The 20,292-nt window shown below is 40.4% G+C and overlaps 1 protein-coding gene and 1 long non-coding RNA gene across 2 annotated transcripts; both read right to left on the reverse strand.

Annotated features, from left to right (window-relative positions):
* Window positions 1-589: 589 nt before the first annotated feature.
* Window positions 590-2,758, reverse strand: LOC108802814. The gene is made up of 3 exons (XR_001942240.1): window positions 2,658-2,758; window positions 2,495-2,579; window positions 590-609 (listed from the first exon to the last, which is right to left on the reverse strand). It is a non-coding gene; the product is annotated as an uncharacterized LOC108802814 (long non-coding RNA).
* A 4,301-nt stretch (window positions 2,759-7,059) lies between these two features.
* Window positions 7,060-13,486, reverse strand: LOC108802812 (pregnancy zone protein-like). The gene is made up of 4 exons (XM_018574666.1): window positions 13,407-13,486; window positions 9,090-9,267; window positions 7,887-8,046; window positions 7,060-7,073 (listed from the first exon to the last, which is right to left on the reverse strand). Exons 1-4 carry the CDS (start codon window positions 13,472-13,474, stop codon window positions 7,060-7,062), a joined length of 420 nt encoding a protein of 139 aa, XP_018430168.1. The 5' UTR covers window positions 13,475-13,486.
* Window positions 13,487-20,292: the final 6,806 nt, after the last annotated feature.

Here is a 20,292-nt window from a genome sequence, read left to right on the forward strand (position 1 = left end):
TGATTTATGGAAATAAGTTGGGAATCTCCTTAATTACAGATTCTTGTTTGTTTCCATAAATAGACAACTGTATATCAGAGCAGTATAAACATTCTGACATATTCTCCTTAGATGCCCACTGCCTCAGACCATTAATTCGGGGGAGAGCAGAGGGGATCTAAGGGATCTAAGGAGAAGTATGGAGAGGGCTAGAGAGGCTGCAGATGCAGGCGGGGAGGGGCCGGCCGGATTTTTTAGAGAAGACATAAAGCCCCAATTTTTTGCATGATAGTAGCTCATGGTCTGATATAAGCTCATGGTCGCTAAAGCAGAAGGGAAAAAGCCACAGATGTGAGGCTTACTGAGGTGGCCAGCTGGAAACACTTGTGTACCGCTGTAGGCCTTACGTCGGTGGCAGTGAAACGGTTAAAATTGCATTGATGTGCCCATCTCGGGTTGGCGTCTCTTTTCTGAATTCATTATTCACTCGTGATTTGCCATTTTGCTGAATTTACCTTTCCAGTGAAATTAGCACAGATGCTGCCATCATCTTGTCCCGCCCACGTTCTAAAACTTTTCTGACACACAGTGACCGTATAGCTTCCTTGTACTGGCTTCCCATAAGTGTATCTAAAAGAGATAACATATTCCTAACTTAGGTAACATATGCAAATGTTGTTGTTCATTAAAGTGACACTAAACTCAGAAGTGAAATCTTAAAAATGCAATTAAGTACCTTAAAGTAGAACTATGGGCAGAGGCGGTTCTCTAATTAGGCTGTCGCCTAAGGCCTCGCCCTCACGGGAGCCTCGCAGCTGCCTAACCCGCCTCTACAGCTTAATTTTGTGAAGTGAAGCAGTGGCGGATCCGGGGACGCTGTACGCTGTGCGTTACCTCCTTCTGACCGCTGTGCTCTGTGCGTTACCTCCTTCTGACCGCTGTGCTCTGTGCATTACCTCTTTCTGACCGCTACACTCTGTGCGTTACTTCCTTCTGACCTCTGTACTCTGTGTGTTACCTCTTGACCGCTGCACTTTGTGCGTTACTTACTACTGACCTCTGCACTCTGTGCATTACATACTACTGACCTTGATTTCAGTTTCTAGTCAATGGTCTAGTCTGATATATATTGAATTAAATTGGTGGAAATTGTTCTTTATTTTGAACATAGTCTTGGCTTATAGCCAACCCTGTGCATGATGGGACAAATCTTGCCCATGCGCTGTTAAAAGTTTGAATTTGTGAACATCTTTTGCTGGGAGAAACCACATGTCAATTCTGAACCTTTTGTTTTCTGTTAGATACTGATAAGCAACCCATTGCATTTAAAAAGTCATTTTCATTTGGTTACATTTATATTTTGAATCAATATCCTGTGGTTAAATTTTACGCATTACCTGGGTTATCAAATTGATTGATATTATCTGATCCATAGCATTACTTACTACTGACCTCTGCCTTCTGTGCCTTACCTCCTTCTGACCGATGCACTCTGTGCGTTACTTCCATCTGACCTCTGCACTATATGTGTTACCTCTTTCTAACTGATGCACTCTTTGCGTTACCTCCTTCTGACCTCTACACTCTGCGCGTTACTTCCTTCTGACCAATGCACTCTGTGCGTTACTTCCTTTTGACCTCTGTTCTCTGTGTGTTACTTCCCTCTGATCTCTGCACTTTGTATGTTTCTTACTACTGACCTCTGCGCTCTCTGCATTACCTCCTGACCACTGCACTCTGTATGTTTCTTACTACTGACCTCTGCACTCTGTATGTCTTTTATTACTGACCTCTGCACTCTGTGTGTTACTTACTACTGACTTTTTTCACTTTATGCATTACTTCCTTAGAGTTAGGGTTTTGTGTATAGTTATTTGTAGAATTAGATATGAGACAGAAATAAAATTCTAGCTCTAGGAGCTGTAAATTCCTGGCTGTTGGGATTAAAGGCGAATCCTAAAATATGCAATTGATACAGTTAATTTTCTATTATCGTTTGCATTTTTTTCATTATGTGTGTAAGTGGGGGCCTCACGTTTGAGTTTCGCCTAAGGCCTCACAAAGTCTAGAGCCGCCGCTGACTATGGGGTAAGTGATTTACACTTATTCCCATAGTTAGAGCTAACATGTGACAATTAAACTGTCACATGTCGGCTCTATTGATGGGGAAGTGAACGAACACATACAGTCGTTCACTTCCCGATCATCTCCCTGCAGTGAGCGGCTCCCAACATGGATTCCCCCCTCCCCTCTCTGATCCTTCAGTGCTGACTGGAGAAACGGCCTCTAGATAGGCAGAGCCAGCTGTCACTCGCGCAGCTGGGTGGATCTTGACAGTATTGTCGGGATCTGTCCCGGCTCTGGCGCTCTCAGTATATAGTGGGCAATAGCCTGCTATATACTGAGCTTTGGGTCACGGGAGGAGGTTAGTATATGTCCTCCTGTGATCCTTAAGGTTTTCTTTTAACTATTAACAAAACTGTTGCTTTCTATATTCAGTGATATTCAGACTCACCTTGCACATACATGAAGTGGGAACTGGTCACTGTCAAACATAACAACCTTAGGGAACTGAAGGGAAACTTCAAACTTTGGAAGAACTGTGGAGATATATTTATAGCAATCACAAATAGTATAGACTATCGGTAATAAATGTTTTTATTAGGACAGTTCCTCACCATATTCCTCCACAGTGAATGCATGGACTGTGTCTTTCACCCGGATGGAGTATTCTCCCAGTGGAGGCTCAGAGGAAAGAGGAAGGGAAAGCTCAGCCAATCCCTGACTGACGCTAACATTCAACCACTGTGCAATCCTGTTCTTTCCAGGATCCTTAAAAGTGGAAATAATTTAGTTTAACAGGGCTTTTTACCTGTGTACAAATGACCACTAAATATAATTCACAGAATGGGTATTTAACATTGACAAGACTACATGAAATGTGTAGACAGGATAAACATAGATTTACAACTGTGTGTTTTTAACGCATATGCATTTCCATTAAAATGAATAGTAGACATGTGCGATTCATTCCGTTTCGAATCAAAATTTGTATAATTTTCCGAAATCCCACACATCCGAATTCCAATGTATCTGAATGCGTCAGGTTTCCAAATTTCCGTTTCTGAATTTTGGATCCCGTCCGACTTTAGTTTAAAAACTAATTTGAATCGGACATGTGACTTTTCTGGTCAATCAGATGTGTTTTTCGGTTTAATAAATACGAATGGGTCTGAATCAGGTATAGTTGTATGTATATATGGTAGAGGTGCACCGAAATGAAAATTTTAAAACCGAAACGAAACCGAAATAAAAAATTGCCAGGCCGAAACCGAAAATGTTTTTTATTTAAATGTTTTTAAAAATGTTAAATATTTTATTTTTATAAACTTTTACATTTTTTTATATTTATTTTTATTTATTCATTTTTTATTAAATATTTTTATTTTTTACTTTACTTTTACGGGCTTTGGGAAATATTAGGGGTCTAAACAGATCCCTGATATTTCCCTTTTAAAATAGAAAAAGAGATTGAGGACACAAAGTCCTCAGTCTCTTTTTCTGTATCCCGTTATCAATGAACAGGAATCCTCTATGAGTGTTCCAGTTCATTCATAATTTGAGAACATTGTGTATTTACTATAACCAGAATCATGAATGAACAGGAGGTGATGTAGATCACTTCCCATTCACTCCTGTCACAGGAGGCTGAGCGACACGTGCAGGGAGGAGAACTGAGCCTTCTGTGCCAGGGTGGGCGAGACAGCTAATCACAGTCCGGCATAGCAGTGTGTGGGTGGAGACACACACACACACCGCTCTGCCGGACTGTGATAGCAGGCTGAGTGGTGTGGGAGGAGACACGCTGGCCGCTCAGAGCGCTCTCCTCCCGCATCGCTTGGCTGGCTGTCACAGTTTCCTTCCTCCCCGTGGAACACAGAGCAGAGCCCAGCGGGGAGGCAAGAAAGCAGGGATGCGCCGATGTATCGGCAGGAAAATTGCACTTTCTGCATTTTGCCAAAAGTGCCATTTTCGCCTGATATGTTTCGGTGGCCGATATATTGGTGCATCCCTAATATATGGGACACAATGTTGCCTCTACAAATATCCGTTTGTATTATAGAATACTACTTATATATTTATAACACTAAAACTGATGCTCCAAGACCTGAATGAAGTTCGAATTTCTAAATAGCATTCAAGAGCTGCCCAATGCCATTTGGTTCTGGAAGCCTTTAATTTGGCTACCAGACCCGAATTGCTTTCTGGAGCTCCTGAATGGTATTTGGAAATTGGGACTCCCGAATGCCATATAGGTGTAGAAGTTTTAGTGTTAGTATTCATATCTGTACAGTAATACCTTGGTTTGCGAGCATAATTCGTTCCGGAAGCATGCTTGTAATCTAAAGCGCTTGTATATCAAAGCAAATTTCCCCATAGGAAATAATTGAAACTCAGATGATTCGTTCCACAACCCAAAAATATTCATATACAATTATTACAATACTGTACTGTAATATAATACTGTACAAAATATAAAGAACAATAAACCAATTACAGGTACCTTCGTGGCTGGTGTGAGGGAGACAAGAGAGGAGGATTATTGTGTAGGACGACTTTCACTATCACTAACGGAATCACTGCCATCTCTTGGCTCAATGGAATCTTTTTCATTTCGTGAAACCTTAACAAGGAATCTATCCAATGACACTTGATGTTGGCTCCTTTTGAGGATTTTGCGGAAATGTGATATTGCATTGTCGTTAAACAGATTTATCGCTCGCACTGCTACAGCCTTATTCGGTGGTCCTTTTCTACAAAATTTTGCTCTTATTGCAAGGCATTGCTTGTATAGCAAGGCAAAATTTTTCAGAAATGTTTGCTTGTCTTGCAGAACACTCGCAAACCAAGTTACTTGTAAACCAAGGTATTACTGTATATGGTTTTTTGTGGTATTCGCAATGAATGTTTGTAAACTCATCAGAAACGAAGGAAAATTCGGATTTCGTCCGAATCCGAAACCTGCACCAAATTGAATTCCAGATCCAAATCACGAAATAACGAAATATTCAAACAGAGCCAAATTTTTCCACAGCTTACATGTCTTATGAATAGGAACACATGTCAAACCTCACTGCAACATATGTTAATGTGTATCGTAGCATACTTGGGGAGAACACACGAACTCCATGTAGATAGGGTTACAGGTTAAAGAGGCAAGAGTGCACACTACACAGCCTCAATGCAACAGAAAAACACATATAAATATAAAGTTATATTTTAAAAAACCTATCAAGTTTATTTAAATATGGCTTAAATATTTGTACCTGTAGTTCTACGACTGGAAACTGAAAGAGAAAAAACAGGTAATGAAACACATCTTGACTATATTTTGTTTATACTTATTTGGTGAAAAATTATTAAGAAATCTGGGTCTATTTAAGAAGCAGTAAATGTGACACTAACAGGGCTATTCACAAAAGGGTGAAGAGTTTTGAGAAGGCAGGAGAAATGAACAATCTAGGACAACATAGCTGAACTGGAAAGTGAGCTGAATTGGAGGATTTTTCCAAATCAGCTATGATGTCCTAGATTGTTCACTTCTCCAGCCTTCTCCAAACTCTTCACCCTTTTGTAAATAGTCATATTTGTAATATTCACTGCAGGTGTATCTTCCCGGTGCAAGCTTTTTAAATTGCAGTGATTGATTCATCAGCAGTTATTGTTTGGTCTATGTTAGATTCATAGTTTTTAAACTATGGCCCATATGTAAAGTAGCAATATAAATATAGTACAAGAAGCATGCAAAGTGTGAAGGTTTAAACACATCAACATAATAAATATTACAATAGCTCAGATAGTGTGCTTACTGGAATAAATCATAATTTTCTGTTAGCTAAGAACTATGTTAAGTACTCGTAGCCTCTAAACGGGCCACATAATGTTTCCCCAGAACTGTACAAATATAAATACAAAGGTACAGACATATCAAATAATGTGTTAAAAGCATTTTTAATAGACTATCACCACGGTGTGCTGACACACTGGTGCACAATAAATTGTCCTGCCCTGTCTGCCTTTTCTCACTAAGCAATAGCAAAATCTGATAGTCATAGTAGCACTAATGTCAGTGCAAATCTACTGTATATTGAAGTAAAATCAACTGAGTTGACACAAGAAGGTACATTGAGATACCCTCAAGTGCACCCCAAGAACCCTAAAACCTCACATGCAAATACTGGAGAGAGTAGAGGTGTAGTGTGCATTGCCACTTTCCACCCATCTTTTGATTGGTCACTTGATGAGATGGACAGCTTCACTGACTAATAGGTTAAAGCTATTGTTTATATGGCTAAGTACACCCAATAACTAGGTGTCTGCATTCAACTTGTGATACCAGTTTAGTTGCCAGGTGCACAAAGACAGTGCATTGTTGTGCTCAGAATGTCTATTTAGTCTTGTTAGCATGCTGTTTATACAGATATAGGTGCAGCAACCATTCTCGTATATTATACTGTTATTACTAGTTTTGCTGTAGTAGTATTAGCTGAAATGCTTACATAGCTGGGATCACTAAGTGGACTGGACGCCGGACATGGACCAAGTGAAAGTTCAGATCACGATTGCACACTTGCGCTGGTTTATGTCTGGTTGGATGACAAAGGCTGCACAGGTGCATCCACTGACAGCAAGCCATAAGCCAGTCAAGATTCCCCCTCCTCTGTGGTCTTTGGTTGCTAGAACTGTCGGCATCCTAAAAACCAAGGAAATCACATGCACGTCCAATCCTGAGCATCACAGGAGGACGATGACTAACTTCTTTCATCCAGACCCGCAGACCGCTCCGCCTTCCAGGTCCTGTCCTCCTCCTGCTGAGAAAGCGCACAGGGACACTCTAATGGGAACAACAAATGTCAGGAGGCATGCTCATTAATTGTCCCCATCAGAGTGCCCCCTTACATTGGTTGTCCCCATCAGAGTACCCCCTTACATTGGTTGACCCCATAAGAGTGCCCCCCCCCCCTTACATTGGTTATTCCCATCAAAATGCCCGCTTACAGTAGAAGACATAGAAACTCTTCACATGTTCATGACTGTTAGCGGTAAGAGTTTCCAATAAAAAGTGTTGATGGGTTAAAGATTATCCCTTGTATTAATATGTGATGTAATTTTAGATTAAATAGCGGAGTCTCTTATCCATAAAGCTACTACTTATAGCTTTTAAACTCTTATATTTCCATACATAAACACTTACCACAGTATGTCTGGGTTGAAGATTTTCATTAATGGAGAGGATTCTGAATTTAACTGTAAAAGACAAATGTAAAATGTTATGATTCTATAAGCTCTCTCCTAATCATTTAAAAGTGCTTCAACAATGCTAGTTCAGGGTTTCAAGCAACCAAATAATGAGATGTAAAATCTATTGAAACACAACTGGACTTGCTGATCATTCTTGAAAAGCTTTTACCCCTCATGCAAATGGTTTCTTCAGCTCATTGGTACAGTAATTCTCTTTTACCAGATGTTTGGAAAATGTTTAAGGTTTTGGCAATATATCTGGACTTTCTTATAGTTATGAATTTAAACAACCTTTGTATGATGCTAAAAATAACTCTCATGTTTTTACAAAATACAAAAACATATGGGTCAAAGAAGAGTAACTTTTAATGATGTTTTGATTATAAAGCTTTTTAGTTTAAAAAAATTATAAGGATTACTATTGTGATGTCATTGCAATGGCCTTACTCCCTGTATTGCATATATCTTGGGTGTCAGGGTCTAGCAATGCCCTTGGTCTGAATAGCAGTCTTACAGTATTTATTGTATGGCTTTTGCATCTTATTGCTTTACTTATTTCCTGGAATATACATTCCTGTAGAATTCTGTATTGATTAAACAGTTACCAGTTTGTCCTGGTTTGTACACAGCTTTGTCTGTCTGAACCAAAAGACCGGATTTCATCTTCATCACCAGAACTTTACTGCTGTTCATTACTGTTTCCCCTGCATTTTCTATGGAGACATCCAACGTGCCCACTACATCCGACTCTACAGGCGTGAAAACCTAAGCAACAAAAAAAAGAATTGGTGGATTTGAGCTTGAGGCAGAACTCCAGTTCCATGTAGGTAAAGGAGAGAGTTGAACAAATGAAATTCAAGACAAACAAAGTATTTTCACTGCAAATAGTGTATATTATTTTTATTTATGGTTTCATAATTATTGTATTTTGGTCAGGGTTAAAAACATTTTTTTATATATATTATATGCACCGAGGTGGTGGACCTCTCAGCTCCTTTTATACATGTTGTCCTTGTCTTCTGGATATTTACACACACATATGAATAAGGCGTGTGTGTGGTAGATTAAGCCCCATTGTGGCACTTCAATTTTAGGTTTGCTCCGTTCAGATGGCTGAATTTACACTTTTATTAAAAACCCAGAACAATTATAGCTTCACTTTACCAAGAAAACAACTTGCTATTCAAACTTACCAACAGTAACCAATCAGCACTCATGTTTAATTCTTCTGAATGTTCAAGAGATTAAAAGAATAAGCTTTGGTTATATGCTAGGACTATGGGTTGGGGCTCATCATCATGGTTCTGTCCACTATCCTATTAAGGATAGAGTCTTGTTACAAAGTCTACAAATATAGGAGGACGTTTGGTCATGTGTTTGGATCAAAGATGGATAGTGTGCCTGCCTGTGAGCCCCTAATTTTCTCTGGCTGAGACTGTTCAGAAGGTGAATTTTTCAGCCAAGCCACATAACACTGGCTCAAGCACAGTACCAAATCTGACATCTTCATTTTCCACAGGGGATCCAGCACATTGGAAAAACACCAACAACCCTTTCCAGTCTTCCCTCAAACCTTAATTGAGCCAGGAAAATATCCATCATCGCGTGAACTTTTTGGAAAGCAGTCTTCACAGGACCTAACCTTGTGGTTTCTTCCTACTCATCTGGCTCTCAAATGCCAATCAGGTTAGTTGGACCTCACCCCTTCCCACATAATTCACATCTTAATCTTCCACTATCCTAATCATCTCCTTAGCCATGTAGAACCTCTGTTTATTTCTGCATATCATAGATGTGGACTTAATTACCTGGATTGGAACACAGGTGAATATGGACTCCTGGTCAAATATCTTCTCCACAAGGGTTGTGTTCTTTTCATCCAGCCGTAAAGAGATCTGTACTCTGCTCTCCCCCTGAGCCCCCTCCAGGTGTATACATAGAGTTTCATGAGAGTGAATTTCAGAGGGGAAGATGACAGCATAGTGCCTGCAAAGATTAAAAGTCAGCATTAGAAACCACAAAGGGAGATTTAAAAGAATTGTGAAACATTTATCCATACTTAAAGTGGACCTTTACCCCTTTGATTAAAAATCCCATCATCATACAGCATGCATGCTGCATGCTGATATGAAATTATCTTACTTGTGTTAGCTAAACAAACATATTTTTGTTTTTTTGCAATTTCTTTTTTTTCTACTTCCTGGTCCCCTTTGGCACAAATTATGTAATTGTGACCAAGTATTGCATCCTGAGAATGTTACATAAGCAGAGCATTCTGGGAAATCTTATCTGTAATCCCATGAGATCTCAGGGAAAGGAATTTTCCTCTCCTGGGATGATGTGCATGGTCACATGTCCTAGTCACATGTGCCTGAGATCCCGAAAGTAAAGGGAGTTCTATTAGTCTACCCTTAGTTAAAATGGCCACTGTCAGAAGACTGGGGAAGAAAAGAGAAATACGGTATGCAAAGAATACAAAGCGGCAATTATCTAGTAGTATGTGTTTGTAGATTGTCATTACTAAACATTTCTAAAGATGTCTTTGTTGTTATTTTGAAGAAATGGGTAAAGTTCCTCTTTAATGGGCACAGTCTAAAAATTTTTACTTATCCAAACCATTCTCTGGCTTTCGAAATTATTCGCAGAACAGCAATTCTCTGTACAAATTAGTAAACTAAACATGAGATTGTAGTCCAAAATGGAAGTGAGCTTGGAGCAATCGCTACTTTACAATACACACACAGGATGATGGGGAACAAAAGTAGAACCCCTCCAGAAGGAAGGACAGTGTCAGCACCAATTCAGAGATGACTTCAGGATCTAAAGCCGAGTGATACACAAATAAGCTAATAGTTAAAGGTACTGGAATGAATTTTTAATCTTTAACTCGGGAGTTTAGTGTCACTTTAAGTGAGATTTACTTGTAGGAAAATAAAAGAAATGCATCAAAGGATGACATGACATGGATGGGAACACCCAAGACCTTCATGCTCATTTAATAGTGCACACTTTGACAAATGAGGTCAGCGGGTCCTCAAATAATCAATAATCTAAACGGTTTCATGGTCTGTAGATTTGCAGACATTCACTGATGCGCTAGCGACAGCTCCCCATGACTTCCATAGCGTGTGCAGATGAGTTGCCATACATATTTGAATGGCACTCTAAGGGCAGCAAAAGATAGGCAGGTGTCTTCTAGAAAACAAAAGGAGCGAAAGGAGTTGCTAAAGCCACTTATCTTACAGTGCCTATCATCAGATATCTAAGCTCACTGGAATCTACAACAAACATAATCATTTAGGTAATAAATAGAAGCAGTGCCTGTGTTCTGAAAGGTTTAAAAACAAAACTTTTACAATGCATACATATAATATATACAGTAGACATGTGCACTGCCAAAAAATTTGTTTAGTTTCGTTTTGTTTTAAATTCGGATTTGTGTTATTTCGTTTTTTAGGATTCGGGTGTGAAAGTCAATTCGGATTCGGAATTCGGATTCGGACGAAATTCGGTAGCGCTAGTACGAACGTTCGTTTCGTTTTCTTTTCTTATTCGTTTCTTATTCGTTTATTTCGTTTGCAGCAAAAGTGACATTTGAGGGGGGAAAAATATTTTTTTCCTCTAATGTCACTTTGCTCCAACGAACGAAACGAATAAGAAACGAATAAGAAACGAATAAGAACAGAAAACGAAACGAACGTTCGTACTAACGCTACAGAATTTTGGAAATGGAAATTCGGATTAGTTTGCATTCGTTATGTCTGTAATTCGGAATTCGGATACATCCGAATGTCCGAATTTCCGAAAATTCGTCCGAATTTCGATTCGGAACTAAACGAATCGCACATGTCTAATATACAGTATATAAGTACTGTGACATTGCAAGGGGGGGGGGGATTGTAAAGGAAAGGAGTAATTCCCCTTAAATCCTGCCCTGCGGAAGACAGGAAAACTCCAGGCCAGGTTTAGAATATTGTTTGTTTTGGGGTGGTTGGGGGAAGCTTACAACCATTTAGAGAGGTACCACTGTGTTAATAAGTGCCTAACAACAATTTATTTTCTGTTTGTTTTATTTTATTTGCCTATGCAATCTTTGATACAAAATAAAGCTAGTTACGTGTCAGGTTTAACCTTCTGTTGACTGGACATTATTTTGTACATCCTCCTGAGGTCTGAGAATGCCTTTTCCCAAGGAAAGGTGGTTGTAAGTAGAGTGACATCTCAAAAGATAATTTTTAGAAATATATATATATTTTTTTAATAAATAACAGCAACTGAAATCTGAGAATACGTTTTCTGGTAGGCAGGGTGTTAGTGAAGCCAGGACCAAGATCACATTCCTGGGTTATTCTTCCATAAAAAAAAACCTTATTTGTATTTAGCAATATCCTATAAGCTTTGTGAAGAAATGTTCTGTGGTTACTTGCAGGTAAAACTCCTGTGTGACCTTGTCCTATCATATTGGCTTGTGCTTTTCCTGAATGACATTGAAAATGTCATTCAGGTAAGGCAGGGTGTTAGTGAAGCCAGGACCAAGATCACATCCCTGGGTCATTCTTCCATAAAAAAAACCTTATTTGTATTTAGCAATACCCTATAAGCTTTGTGAAGAAATGTTCTGTGGTTACTGGCAGGTAAAACTCCTGTGTGACCTTGTCCTATCATATTGGCTTGTGCTTTTCCTGAATGACATTGAGAATGAGAATTTTCCACACCAGTGATTTGTTGTGACATACCTTAGATACATTTAACACAGATGTGATGATCTTTAACTTTAAAGGTCAATGAAAGTGCTCTGATCTGCCCACACATGTAGAGTGTTGTGTGGAAATCATGTCTGACACCATTTCTCAATCATGAAGTTACAAGCCTGGAAAGCTCTCACTTGGCACCAACTTAAATGGTCTGCTAACAGGCAAGAGTCATATGAGAGCTTTTCAGGCCTGTATTTTCATGACTGGGAAGTTATATCGGAGAAGTCAATTTTTTTTACTGTATTTACCATAATGGAGCTCATGGGTCAATACCTAGGACAGACAGCAGGGTTAAAGGCGCACAAAGGCTTAAAATTAACATATGTTTTTCTTATTATGTTCTACTCATCTGCCCTCTGGACTGTTTTCTGGAACAACCTCTTGTGGTTAAATTCAAAAAGTAAAGTATAGAAGCATTATGCACATGGGGACAGAAGTCAGAATACCTTTTAGTGCTGGATCACACCAGCCGGAAGGTGTTAAGATGTGCATAATGAACATGCACCCATGTAAGATGTGCACACATGCTGCCACGTATTGTTAAAACATGTCACAGTGCTTGCTTTTTTACACAACTGTATGCAAAATTAATGGCACAGCAATACACCTCATCAAAGTATATGTGTTGCGATACACAGTAAAGTGCACAGTAAAGTGCGCCCCTTGCTACATGTTACGGCAATGCATATATATTAATGTGCCCTCAAGTTTAGATAGTTAAGCAGTGCAACAAAAAATGAGTAAATTGTAAAAAGCCGTTGGAAATTATTGTAATGATATTGATACCTTAGTTCAATAACTGTCCTTTTAACTACACAATTGAATAAACATATTGCTTAACTGCAGCTGCCTTTTCAGACTGGTGTGCATACATTAAAGATTATGTGGTTATCAAAGTATCAGTAATGATCAGCTACTGAACATTTAAGATTTCCTAAACTACAGTAACATGCCATTGCAATCATTTGCTTCTATTTATCATAATTGGTAAACACTTTGATCATTATAGCAAAAACAATTTCCATTCAATCCTTTATTGTAAATCCAGATATATAAAACAAATTGATTAACAAGATCTACTGTATATAGAAACATTGATGTTGTTTGTAATCCTAGTGTTCTGACACACAATGGGTCAGGGTAAAAGCTTCTATCCAGCCTATGGGAAGTAAAATCAACACAGCTGTGTTCTAATTAACGTCCATTGTTCCAAATACAAACAATACAAACTGAAACTCTTATACAATGTATCACAAACATTGAAATTCTTTACATTTATTACTCAGCTTTTAAATGGGTTACACCACTAGGAACCCATCTAACATCACCAAGGGTATCGCATATACACTAGCATTAAATTAAATTACTCACAGTTTGGCTTCCACAGAGCAGGAGATGTGAAGAAGGACTAGACCAGCGCACAGCACCCATGACACCATTGTGCAGGGTTGCAGGGCTTAGAATGAGAGTGTAGAAAGCTTGGCTTGGACTTGGTATGTTTTGCTTCCCCTAGACTCCCCCCTCTTACACTGTTGGAAGCAGGATTCGCTACGAGAACATTGACCAATGAACAGCAAATACTTGATAACCAATAACCTGTCATTGGAGGCCTTGCAGGGGATTATGCAAATATATTTTTTTAAAGTTTGTTTTTCATCATTATTATTTTTAAAAGTTGATAAAGTGCCCCCACTGTGACTTTGTTGGAACAGTCATGTTTTCACAGAAGAATGAAAACACTACAAGTAACATATGAGTCGGACTGTTTTTGACTTTGCTTTTGCCTATATCTTCAATGGCATATCATAATGTTCCTTTTTGGCAGCAAATACTTTTTCTTGGCACACTTTCCATGCAGCTTAAATTGGTGCAATGTCTTTCTGATTGAACATGCACATTAACGCCAACTGTTGTAAGGGCTAGCTACAGATTCCACAATGAAATATGTGGTCAGTGGTGATGTGTCCCCCTATATTGTTGGTCAGTGGAGAAGGACCCTCTTACATTTAACACCTCTCTCTGGGCAGGTTAATAACACCTCCTAGGTCCAATTATGACACCTGGTTGTGATTAACACATTATGTGGATTGGAGCAAAATTCACTATATTTATTCCCAGAGAATATTTGTACAAGTCATTCTGAATTGAGAAAGATGGTTGGATGACCAGTGAAACATCTTCAAGAAAAATACAGCAAGTCCAGCTGCCTTGACTTTTTTTTTTACAGATATACGATGATCTGGATGAATGGGAACCTTCAGAGACATCTTACATTGGTGGTTACTGGGAGAAAAGTAGATAATTGGAGTTGGCTTACCTTACACAGGAGCTGCTCAATTTTCAGTATCCTTGGCTCTTCTGAATGGTTGTGATATACCCCAAACCCATAATACAGTACTGTTTCTTAAAAGTTTAAGTGTCGAGCAATATCACAGACCCCCATCTTACCGTGTTATGTATTCAGTACAAATGCTTAAAGCGTATCTCTAGGAAAAAATTTTTTTTTAGTTTTGGATAGACTAAAACTAGTTCCCTTTGTTAAGTCTTTATTTCGGTCTGCATTAGGAAGATTAATCTCTTTATTTGTACTGGTGACCATTGTCACTGAGAGAGAAAGTGAGGGGAAAGACAAAATGTTAGTGTTGCCCCTAAAACAAAGAGGAAATCTTCCATTGGGGGCACCTGTTCTGGGGGAAACTGAAGTTCACTGAGTGAACTTCACCTCACTTTGGGAGATTTTGTCTAACTTCCTGTCATGTCTCTGGGACAGGAAGTCATGGGAAATTTCCTCAATGGTACACAGACAGCCAAAAAAATATATTAGCTATACATACATTTTAAATGTGTTTTTAAACAGTACCTTAGTGTACTGGCCTCAATTAATTTCCTGCCGTCAGCATTCAGACAATAAGATTTCAACTGATCAGGAGAGATTCTCTGACTAAGAGGGGCCAGGACACCACATTGCATTGGCATCAGGGGTTACTGTTCTTATTGCAGGTAGCAGGGGAATGGTGCATGGCAGAGCACTATCCCACCGGTGGGACCCTCCTAAATTTTCCTGCACCCCCACTTGGAGGCGTGACCCTTGGGTTGCACAACCTGAGTTTAATAAGCCACTTTGTAACCATTACATTGTAGGAGTGCCAGGTTTCTCTTGTCTCTGCTACTTTACTTTTTACTTACATATGCAGTATGCGTTGTGGTGTTAATAGGGCACATTGAAAACATTTTTTTGAATGTGTCATAGTGGTGACTGGCGTTGTTTAGTTTCTGAAAGACAGCACTCACGGCATCTAGTGTGAACAGGCCTTTAGACTTTCTATCAACAATATGGTATGAGACACTACCTGATTGGAGAGACACTGAATGATCTGTTTAGTTAACCCTCACTCTACATTGCTTTTGGTAAATGTAGTGAAGATTGCATAGGAACTGTACAATAATGTTGCCACATGCGTGGCCACCTTCAGTCACATCAAAAATTTATTTTGATACATTTTGCAGTAATTACTACATTTCGATTTGTTGAACTCAATGTTTATTTGTTGAAATACGATATTAAAATATAGATGTGGTGGCTGCATTGTTTTTCTTTTTTAGGCTAAGAACATTTACAGTAAGTATGGAAAATCTTGCCACAGATGATGTGTCCTTGTCACTTCTTTTGAGCTAAGCTGAAAGAAAAACAATGTTATCTTCGTTCTGTAACCTATTATTCCCATCATCTCTCCAACAATGTAAGTGAATCAAAGCAGACATGTCTGAAGTCCAGCCTGTGTGACAACCATGTCTCCCTCCATAAATACAGAGGAGCAGTGAATGTAGCCATCCTAGGACAGGAAGTGGGTTATTTGCAGGATTACTAAGTGAAAATAAAAGGTAAAAAGTCTGAAAAGAGACGTAATGCAGCCACCACCTAAGACAGATAAACTGCAACACATTACATTTTTACTTTTGGCTAAAGATTCACTGTATTCTGATTTTATAATATCATCCCACTGAAGTAGTCCCGAGTACAAAATGCAGTGCTTCCAACTGTATGGTTTTTTTTTTCTGTCACATGGTTTACGGATACTCTTTGTCAATGTTAGGAAACCATGAGATATTTGGTAAACTCATATTTATTAGGGATTGTTTCATCGTCGGACATCATTATATGGTCACAGTGTTATTTTGTCTTCATATTGAATTGTCAGAGTTATCCTCTGTAAAAGAAGACAAAGACAGAAAAAAGGACAGTTTTGTTTAGAATAGAAGTAGTTGTTTCTTGTTCAGAACTGTGTCAGAATATAATAGTACAAGAGAGAAGCGTCATACACACTGCCTGGCCAAAAACAAAGTCGCCACCTGGATTTAGCTAAACAAATTAGCAATAGCCTTCCATTGGATAATTACTGCAGTGATTAAAATCACTGCAGTAATTATCCAGGTTAGGTTCACACCTAGGCGACACCTCATTGCCACACAATCAGGAGTCGCCATGGTGAGAACCAATCGTGCTCTGGGTGCCATTATTTTCTAATGGCACCCCAGTCGCGCTGGGCGAGCGGATCATGTGGCTTCCTATAACAGCCGCGTGTCGTGTATCACAGAAAAAAGGTACTTGTGCGCAGATGTCACCCCATTGAAATCAATGGGGCCGCGCGGCACTCAGTGTCTGCATTGTGCAGTACTGCATGACACCCGGTGTCGTGCGGTGTAGTGCAGGTGTGAACCTAGCCTCAGCTGGACACAAGTTATCTAATTTCTTAAACAACCATGCCAGAAGACAAATCCTGTGGCCATGGAAAAAATTTAACTGTTCAAGATGAAATTTCTTGGCCCTTGCTCTTTCCGCCCAGGATGTGGCCATAGATCTAGTTGAATGTGCCTTCAGGAAAGGTGGTGGCACAGTCTGTGCCATCCGATAAACCTCTGATATAGTTAACCTAATCCATCTTGCAATGGATGATTGGACGCTTTTGTTCCCCTTAGTACAACCCGAAAACAGAACAAAAAGGGCATTTGACTTACGAAAAGATTAGGTCGCTTCTAAGTAAGCTAATAAACAACGTCTAACATCCAAACAGTTGAAGGCTTTCTCCCTATCATTAGAGTGGCTAGCACTAAAGGTTGGAAGGACAATGTCCTGGGTTCTATGAAAAAAAGAAGCAATCTTAGATTCTATCCTCAAAAATGGAACGGAAGGGTTCCTGGATAGATAAAGCTTGCAGCTCACTAATCCTTCTAGCAGAGGTGACTGCTATAAAAAAAAAAAAAAAACAGTTTTAGGTGTAATAGACCTTAATGAAATCTCTGAAATGGGTTCAAAAGGAGGATCTTGGAGTCCTTTCAAGACTAAAGACGAATCCCACTGGGGAAATTTTTTTATTGGCGCTGGCCTCAATCTCTTCATGGCCTTGAAAAATCTAGAAATAAGTGGTTCTGTAGCAAGAGAAGTCTGCAAATAGATACTTAAGGCTGATACCTGGACCTTAAGCGTACTTACTGCTATACCCTTGTCTGCCCCATCCTGCAGAAAATCCAAGATTGTAGGAATGGAAAATCGGTTATTAGCCTTATACCAAGAGTTAAAACTTTTCCACACCTTGCCATAGATGGCCCTAGTAACTGGCTTACGACTGTTATGTAATGTAACAATAACTTTGTCAGATATACCTTTAGCCCTCAGCATGTCTTCTTCAGAAACCAAGCGGTTAAATTTAGAGATGGAGATCCTGGGTGAAAAACAGGACCCTGGGATAGTAGATCCTTTCTGACTGGTAATCTCCATGGTGGAAAGACAGCTAGGGACTGCAGGAGAGTGAACCAGGGTCTTTTTGGCCAAAAAGGTGCTATAAGGATCAGGTCTGCCTGCTCCCGGAGGAACTTTTGAAGGACCCTCGGTATTAGGTATATTGGTGGAAAGGCATAACACAGTTTGAAGATCCATGGATTGGTTAACGCATCATGTGCTACTGCCCTGTCCATAGGGTTGAGAGAAAAGAACCTCTCTACCTTGGTATTTTTTCCAGAAGCAAAAAGATCCACCTCTGGAATTCCAAACTGACGTACCAGGAGATCGTAAACCTCTGGACATAGAGTCCACTGATCCTGCAGAATCCTGTGTCTGCTGAGATAGTCTGCTAGATTGTTCTGAACCCTTTTCAGGTGAACTGCAGAAATGGAGGCCAGTGCCCCCTCTGCCCAAAAGAATATTCTCTCTGCCAACTTCTGTAAGGATGCACTTCTTGTACCCCCCTGCTTGTTGATGTAGGCTACTACTGCTACACTGTCTGACAGAATCAGAAGGTGGTGACCCCTCATTGTTTCTTGGAAATGGAGAAGCGCATTCAAAACTGCCTTCAATTCCCTCCAATTGGACGAAGCTCTGGACTCCTGTCTTGACCACTGACCCTGGACACACACGTCTCGAACATGAGCATTCCAGGAGCTGGCATCTGTTGCCAATCTTTCCGATATGGGGAATGTCCAGAGCAAACCCCTCGTTAGTTGACTTTCCTTCTTCCACCACCAGAGGGATCTTTTTATCTTTGATGAAAGGCCGCACCCTTGATTCCAATGAATCCTGAGGGTGATCCCATATCTGCAACAGAAAGTGCTGTAGTGGCCTCTGATGGAAACTTGCCCATTCTACTGCCGGGAACGTTGAGGTAATTAACCCAGAACTGACATTACATATCTTAAGGAAATCATCTGATTCCCTGCAAACAGGAAACTGTTGTGGCTAGTTTTACCACCTTTTCCTATGGTAGGTAAACCTTAATCTCCCTTGAGTTTAGTGTGTAAACTAGGAACGTTACTACCTGTGAGGGCAAAATATTTGATTTTTTTACATTTATCAGCCACCCTAGGTTCTCCAACCAAGATCGTGTCAAGCTCTGGTCTCTTTCCAAAGCCTCCGATGTCTGTGCCATCAGCAAAATATCATCCAGATAAGGAACAATGCTGACCACATGCAGTCTTAGAAGAGCTATTCACACCTTGGTGAATATTCTGGGTGCTGACAAAAGGCCAAACGGAAGAGCTCTGAACTGGAAATGACTGATCGTCGTACCCATCCTGACTGCTAGTCGAAGGTACTTTTGAGAACTGGATCTTATCGGTATATGAAAATATGCATCCTTCAGATCTATTGTAGCCATATAGGCTCCTGCTTGGAGAAAATTCTTTATTGAAAATATTGAGTCCATTCTGAATCTTTTGTAGCGAATGGACACATTCAAAGGCTTTAAATTACTTCCGGTTCCGGCGCCTGATGTAGCGGAGTAAAGAGCTCCCGCACTGCCAGGACTAACCTGCATATAAAACCGATTTTAAAGACCACGAACCTACACGAGTCCTCCTCTCTGCGACGTACCAGAGCAGCCATGGACAAATTTCTGGCGAAACGCCGCGCTGGACCCAGGGGCAAGGGGACACCCGTACGCGGCAAAAGGCTGCAACTGCAGTTTAAAATGGCGGCCGTCTCAGAGAAGCCGGACATCAGCGCCTCGTCGGAGGAAGAATTGCCCTCAATGTCGGATCACGGATTGATCGCGGCAGAGGTGGCAAAGCTATTGCGCCCCACAATCCAAGAAGCGGTAAGCAAGGCGGTATCAAAGGGGATTCAATCTATATGTCAGGATCTCTTACACCAAGCCCAGAGGCTCACAGAGGCCGAGAACCGCATAGCGTCTTTGGAAGATGGGGTAGAGGCATCCTCCTCTCAGATGCAGACAAACACCAGCCAGGTGCAGTTCCTATTGGATCGGGTTGACGACCTTGAGAACCGCTCGAGGCGAAACAACATTAGGATCATGGCCTGCCAGAAACATACCGCCAGTCACAGATACCGAGCATCTGCGTGCATAACATACCAGACCTACTTGGCCTTGACCCCCGATGCAAGGTGGAACGAGCCCACAGGGTAGGCCCCCCAAATCCGGAACGGAAAACCCCCGAGGCTGATCATTGCCAAATATTTAGACTACAATGACCGCATGGCGATCTTGCAGGCTTTCCGCGCCAAAAAAGAGCTGCACATAGATGGCCACCGCCTCCTTCTCTTCGCAGACTATTCCGTGGATGTGACTAAGAAACGTAAAGCCTTCAACAAGGTATGCTCGCTCCTCTACCAGAAAAGGGTGAGATTCACCTTAGCATACCCTGCAACCTTGCGATTCCAATCGGAGGATGGCTCACCTCTCATGTTCCAAGACCCCGACGCAGCAATTAAATTTCTAGAGCGCATGGCAACCTTCAACGACATCCC

The sequence above is a fragment of the Nanorana parkeri genome, unplaced genomic scaffold, assembly GCF_000935625.1.
Source record: "Nanorana parkeri isolate BGI_ZX_2015 unplaced genomic scaffold, ASM93562v1 scaffold3146, whole genome shotgun sequence".
NCBI classification, from domain to species: domain Eukaryota; kingdom Metazoa; phylum Chordata; class Amphibia; order Anura; family Dicroglossidae; genus Nanorana; species Nanorana parkeri.

What these genes read in the sequence shown, in the direction of transcription:
- LOC108802812 (XM_018574666.1), bottom strand. Translation starts at nt 13,474, where the DNA reads ATGGTGTCATGGGTGCTGTGCGCTGGTCTAGTCCTTCTTCACATCTCC. An exon ending in TGCTCTGTGGAAGCCAAACT is followed by an intron (nt 9,268 to 13,406) that starts GTGAGTAATTTA and finishes TAATCTTTGCAG; the next exon opens with GCACTATGCTGTCATCTTCC. An exon ending in TCACCTGTGTTCCAATCCAG is followed by an intron (nt 8,047 to 9,089) that starts GTAATTAAGTCC and finishes TTTGTTGCTTAG; the next exon opens with GTTTTCACGCCTGTAGAGTC.